Source organism: Halyomorpha halys, unplaced genomic scaffold (genome assembly GCF_000696795.3).
Source record: "Halyomorpha halys isolate HHAL.00 unplaced genomic scaffold, Hhal_1.1 Scaffold657.1, whole genome shotgun sequence".
NCBI classification, from domain to species: Eukaryota; Metazoa; Arthropoda; class Insecta; order Hemiptera; family Pentatomidae; genus Halyomorpha; species Halyomorpha halys.
Window position 1 is genome coordinate 431,533 of NW_027105368.1, and position 7,354 is coordinate 438,886.

General features: G+C 30.6%; 1 protein-coding gene across 1 annotated transcript in view; it reads right to left on the reverse strand.

Moving 5' to 3' along the window:
* The window catches only part of LOC106685085 (otoferlin), a gene marked incomplete at its 5' end in the record, with an annotated part of 241,026 nt that overhangs the window by 35,711 nt on the left and 197,961 nt on the right, over window positions 1–7,354 (reverse strand). The window contains 1 exon segment of the mRNA XM_024359161.2: window positions 3,846–4,002. Within this exon segment, the coding sequence (XP_024214929.2) occupies window positions 3,846–4,002 (157 nt within the window).

Here is a 7,354-nt window from a genome sequence, read left to right on the forward strand (position 1 = left end):
TTTAATTTAAATACAAAATACAATAATGTATAATACATAAGAATATATATATACAAAATACTAATTACAAATACTATCATCTACATAAATGCCCAACAGGTCATATAGATTCATTGAGCAGGCGTACTTACTTATTTTTTTTGGTGAAGAAGACTTCTCATTTGATTTGTTTAGTTTATAATAATGAATTCCTAATATTTTCTTTATTATAGAATTCTATTTTACTAACCCCATATGTATATACTTTATTTATGATATTCATGATTACATATCTATATATATATTTTTCTTTTGTAGAGGAGTTTGATTGATTTATCATTTTCTTTTGCACAAAGAAGAACTTGAATTATTTTTACTTACAAAAATTGATCACAACAATTTACTTGTCTTTTTTTCTGCGAAAGTTTGAATAATAAATTCAAAATTTAATGTATGTTCTAACCTAACCACAATATACAGTATTTTCATATTTCTTTAGGCTATTCATAGGACTATCAGAGTATGATAAAATTACATGATATTTTATATTAAACAATGAAATGACTGTTGTATTTCCGTACACCTAAGTTTTGGATACTAAAACTTTTTATTGGAGCCTTCGAAAGAACTATAACCCCCCTCCTCCCCTCTCTGACAAGAACTAATGAATTCCCATTAAATAGAAAAATAATATGCAATAGAGTAAATGCACCATGTCCCTCGCAGTATATTAAACTCTTTAAAAAAAGTAAGGTATTAGAAATACAAGGTGTGATGTCCTTTTTAAGACACTATTATTTGACATACAATAATACGCAATTATTCATATGCTTTTATTTGTTTAATAATATATTATTTATAAAATAAAAAGAAAAGTGACAATAAAATGTATGCACTAAGAAACACAGCGTTTCTTGATTGGATAATATTTTTCCTGATCCAGAAAAACGTTTTGAGCCTGGAGAATCACAATGCCTTAAATATTGGAGTACACAATCGATTTAAGGCTCCTATGCCGTCATGGATACTAGACTAGTCTAGCAGAAAGTTTTTGTTCCAGTCGAAAGAAAAGGCTGGAATTCCGGAGGGTTGGGAAAACTCCAAATGTTATTCTTTTACCACAAGAATGGTATGTATTGTTTGCCGTCAGAAATCATGTGTTTTCTTTCCAGGAAACCGGGAATCGAAGAGAAGTTTCTTATAGAAAAGAATGAGGCTACTTGGAAGAAACAACACAAAACTATCTGTTTCGTGCTTCTATAGAAAGTGTTGGGCCGAAGGCCGTTATGAAATAAGTATATCTAACTTATCCATTTAATTTTATATAGAAAAAACAACAACCAAAAAAATAGAACGTGTTTGTAAGATTTATTGTTCGACAAGATGTAGTATTACTCCATTCCAATTTCTCTCATAGCTAACATTTGCATAAATATGAAGATTTATGTATGAATAGTGTGTTTCTCAACTATTTTTTTGTAAAAATTATTATTACACTACAATAATGATTTAGTATTATTATTAACATATAAAAATGTAGTATTACATTAAAATTACAACTTAGTTTTTAACAATTTGATTTGCTCCTATATAGATAAATACATACAAATGAGATGCAATATAATATACACATGGGTAGGCATGAGGGAGATAGCACCCTGTGGTGCAACCTCCTGACATTCAATTGAACTATATGGTCAGTCTAGGAGATCCAACTCCTTTTCAATCTTCGGCGAATAAAATCAGGAATTTTATTCGTTGTACAATTTGATTGAGATGTCCATGCGATTTGCCGTGAAGCCGTTTGTAAGTCATAGGAATGTGGTTTGTTACTGAAGGAATGTTTAGGACAGTGTGAAGAATCTCGTTTGAAACGTAAAGTGGTGAGTTCGTTATCAGTCTTAATTTAGTTTAATGCAAAATATCAAAGGCTTACTTCACAGAGGCGCTAAGTACATTTCCAATAACTTTGCTAAATATACAATTAAATGCTCTCTTTTTTAGGAAAATTACAACTTTTTAATTAATTTTTTAACTGAACAGATTCGGAATTTATACCGAAATGTATAGCCATCGATATAATAGCCTCAGATGGAAATTTAGCGTTTTACGTTTGGTTTTGACTTCTGGGCCCCATGGAACTTTTTTGTCCAAATTAAGTGTCAAGTGTCCGCCGGTGTTCTTCAAGATAATATCTTAGGTCCTCTTTTCTATACAGTTTATGCAGCTGATATCCCAACCCACCTTAACACAGACCTACAACAAACGCAAATGACACATGTGAACTATTTTGTAAATAATGGTGCTACTACTGAATCACAAACTCTGCAGTCACACATAACATCCATTGAAGAATATTGTCAAAACTGTAGAATCAAAATAAATCCTAACATATCCCACCATATCACCTTTACTCTCCGTCCTAAACCTCCACTCTTCTGCCCTACAGTATGTTTTTTTAATATCCCACTAAAGGCTGTTGAATAGATTCGCTACTAAGAACACCATCTTGATAAGAGGCTTACTTGGAATCCTCATACTAGATGAAACGACAAGAAACTGCTCGTATATTTCGATTGCTACAACATCTACTTGACAAACGCTCTAAATTTTTCATTCACTACAAAAAATTATTATATACTATGATAAACAGACCAATTTGGACATACGGAATTGAGTTTTGGGGCTCCCCAAACTATCAGAATTTCTCCCGTATCCAATCCGAATAATAAAGAATCCTCCGTAAAATCCTTGATGCTCTTTATTACGTCACAAATAAACTCATCCATAAAGACCTCAACATCCCATACGTTGCAGATTTGGCCCGAAATAGTTATACGTCTTTTCGTTATAAAATCCTTACCCATCCAAACCCATTAGCTCTTAATCTCCCATCCTTAACAATCCCCGATAATCCTCCGAGGTGTGAAAAGAAGATGGTCACGGGATCTTCTAATTTAAATCAATGAGTGAAGTATCATTGGGTGGTTTTGAATTAAATGAGTGAAGTATCATTGGGTGGTTTTGAATTCAATGAGTGAAGTATCATTGGATATTTTGAATTCAATGAGTGAAGTATCATTGGGTGGTTTTTTTTGAATTCAATGAGTGAAGTATCATTGGGTGGTTTTGAATTCAATGAGTGAAGTATCATTGGGAGGTTTTGAATTCAATGAGTGAAGTATCTCGGCTTTTGAAACATTTATCAAATTTACTTATTGTACTTTTTTTTGTACAGTTGTAAATTTCTATAAATAAATACAAAAAATCCTAAGTATGTTATTATATTTGCTTGTAGTATCGGGTGGTTGGTTGACTGGATGGCAGGTTTCGTGACGCAGTATAAATATTACATGTTAAGGCTTATGGTTAAGCTTTAATGTCCGTTGCTTACACTAGTTATGTATCTTGTCTAGGTTATGTTGTAATATCAGTAAAACGTAAACGTACGTAAAACGTACAGTATGACCTGCAAAACGTCAGTGTCTCTCGTGAAAGCAGTGCAGTCGGATAACTAATAGTTAGTAAATTATTGTCGGGTACTAAGTCTTATGTGTATAATAAATACAGAAGTGGTGACAAGATAGAACCTTGAGGAACTCCTTCAAATATTTGTTTGTTAGATAGGGGATATTCGATGAAAAACATTTTTAATTTAATTTATTATAATATTTGAAAAAATAATTTCCCAGTGACATCTCCTGTTAGTAGTCGTAGGTTCCGGTTACATGCAAGATACATTTCAAACCTGTTATGATATTATTGATGATGTATTGTAAAATATCAGATCAGGCCTTTTATCTTTATCAATGTAGTTTATTATTGTTGTTTTTTATTCCATACTTTACCACTAGATAGTTACTTACGCTTCTATGTTGTCATCGTCTTTTTCACTCTTGGAGGGAACACGAACCGGGTCGCCCTTGCCGATCACACTGATATCACACTTGAGGTAGCCCTTGGGGCCGCCTGCGATGTCGTCCGGGTCGGTGAGCAGTGCCCACTTGTGGTAGAACTGGTGCTCTGTGTCAGCAAAACCTTATCTAAAACTTTGTATTCCTGTTTTTATATACTTATTTTTTATAATTATACATTGTTACACAATATAAGAATAAATTAATATAGACATGGATGGCATACCAGCAAAACTTATTTCATACAATATTAATTTTTTAAAAAATGTATTAATACAATGTAGATATTGTGAGGATCGCAAGATCTATTTCCAACATTTTTACAACAAATTTTTTTGCCAAGGGTATCACAATCTTGAAAACTCTGTTTTTAAATTTTTTTTTTGGCTTATTATCTACCAAAATTTACTTCTAATAAAAATGTTGTTCCATTTTAAAAGTAAACTAAATTTTCTATAGTTTGAGACTAAATTGAGGAGTATTCTATCTTTGCCATATTTTGTCCATCGGCCTGTTGGCCCATGGACTGATTTGAATCCATAAAATGAACGAAACATGAATGAACTGAGAACTACGATTGCTTAATGGAAGACTTAACAACTTATCACTAATGGTGATAGAAACTGAAATACTTAAATAAATAGACTTTTTAGAAGTAATTCATGATTTTGCTAATCAAAAATCTATGTTTAATTTTTGTTTTTAATGTTTGTTACTTTAAAGAACAAAAGAATCAAGTTGCAGGTCCAAGGTCCAGCCGAACAAATAATTGTTACGAGGATAATGGGTCTCCCCATAATTTCTACAAGATTTTTTTTTTTAATAATTTATTTATTGATATTTACAACTGTATACATATATACACATCAAGTAAATTTACTGTAAGTGATATTATGACATGATGAAAACATGTGGAGAATCTACCCATTGATAGAACTCCAATCAAAAAGATTAAAGTTTAAAGTTTATTCCTGACTAAAATTATTGTCTGCACAAATCCAATGATTTTAGACATGCATATTTGAAGTCAAATGGTCATAAAATGATACACAATTTTCAGTTTGAGTTACTTATATATATATTTTTTGGAAAGGTTTTGGGAGTGATTTCTAATATAATTTTTTTTAGTTCTTGCCCATAATCCAACAAAATGCGTATCTTACAAAAAATGTGAACTATATTGTATGTTCTATTTTTACAATAGATTAAATTTTCTACAATTTGAGATCGAATCGAGTTTTTTTATATTGAATGATTTCAAAATTGAGTTGCCCAAATTTTATTAAACATACATAGTGAACTTTCAGTTGTTAATACCTTTGTATCAATACAGATCACTGTATTGATCAACCCTACTGTTTACTTTTTTTTTTTTGGGAGGGTTTTCGCCCATTATTTAGCAAAATATGCATCTTAATAAAATTGTGTGCAATGCTTTTGTTTAATTTAATTTAATTAAATTGATTAAAACAATTTAATCTGTTGTTGTATGTTCCATTTCAACAGCAGATTAAATTTGCTACAGTTTGAGGTCAAATCGAGTTTTTTGTCTTGATTGATTTCGAATTTGAATCGTCCAAATTTTAGCAAACTTTTATAAAAAATAGGTAGTGAACTTTCCGTTGTTAATATCTTTGTATCAGTACAGATCTGTAATAAGTATCTAAATGTTATACACCTGATATATTGCAAATTTCCACGTCCTATTTAAGATCGTTGAAGCCTCCAGCATGACGGCCTTTAAGCAAGTGGGAACTTGTAAACTAAAATATATGGTGCTCTTCAAACTATTTTCTGAATAAATTTGGGTTATTTTGTAGAAAGATAGCTCGGGTGGCGGTCGTTAAAGGTCCAGGATAGTGGAAAAAAACTATTTTTAATTATATTATTTCAAAATTTTTTGAGACAAGGTAATATTTATTAAATAAATCAATTTTATATCCAAATCCGTCTCAACACTTTATTTATTCATTAGTCCAACGTTTCGGCCTTTCTAGCCATCTTCAGGGACATCTAAATATTTAACAGCTTATATTATATCTTCATTTTTAAACATTTACAACATCATTATTCACTATATAATATAACATACCTTCAATATAAAAATCCTTCTCACATTAATTTATAATTTCTATTTGCAGGCTATTTTGCCCAGGTCATTTTCTTTATTTAAAGTTCAAAACCTATTCTAAACAGTCAGTTATTAAAAAGTCATATTTATTATTAATAAGCTTACTAAGCTTAAGTCTAGTTACCTCTTTATTTAAAATTTAAAAACATTAACATTTATTTTTTCTATAAGATTATCAACAGTATAAAACACCACACCATATAACAAAACATTTATAACCTGTTCAGATTATATCAGCTTAATATAAGCTGTTAAATATTTAGATGTCCCTGAAGATGGCTAGAAAGGCCGAAACGTTGGACTAATGAATAAATAAAGTGTTGAGACGGATTTGGTTTGATTGAATTGATTTATTTAATAAAAACTATTTTTGTTAATCAACGTTTCGCCCCACTTTGCAGCGCTTCTCCAGGGCTAAATGATACAAACATTGTAAGAATTGAAATAACATTAAAATAAATATACAGAGAAAATACGAAAATGTGTATAAGAAAAATTGCTATATGTATAAAATAAATAATAATAATAGAAAGGAGTGTACATATAGGTGGACTAGAAACTAGTTACTAATTCTAGTCCACCTATATGTATACTTTCTTAAATTATTATTATTTCTTTTATACATTTTATACACACAGTAATTTTTCTTATACATATTTTCATATGTTACCTGTATATTTATTTTAATGTTCTGTCAATTCTTACAATATTTGTATCTTGTTTTCATTTAGCTTTCATGAATCCCTGCAAAGTGGGGCGAAACGTTGTTTAACAATAAATAGTTTTTTCTACTATCCTGAACCTTCATTGAATGCCACCCGGACATCTTCCTACAATCTACTTCATATGGTCAACTATCTTCTTCAAATCCAACTTTGGGTTATGAACAACACGCTTGTTAAAATCGTTGATGTATTTAATATTTGAAAAGGAACAAACATTAAAATGAAAATTAAACATTTATAAGAGTAACTTTTCTAATAAAAAAAAAACAGCTCAATTTCATGTTGAAATCATTCAAGACACACTTGATTTGACCTCAAAGTGTAGCAAATTTCTTCTACTGTAAAAATGGAAAATATAATTCAGCGCGCATTTTTTGTAGATAATGGACAAAAAAAAAAATAGATAAAAGAAAAGTTTGAGTGTTTTCAAAATGGTTGAAAAAAAAATTTATATAACAAATCTGGCTCATTACCAGTGATGCGGCGAGAGGGATGCGCTGGGATCTCTTGAGCTCTGCTCTACCCCTCACACGTGGGGGATAGAGTGGGCTCAGGGATCTTCAGGTCGATTGTGTAAATATTGTATAAATTATTTTATCATTATG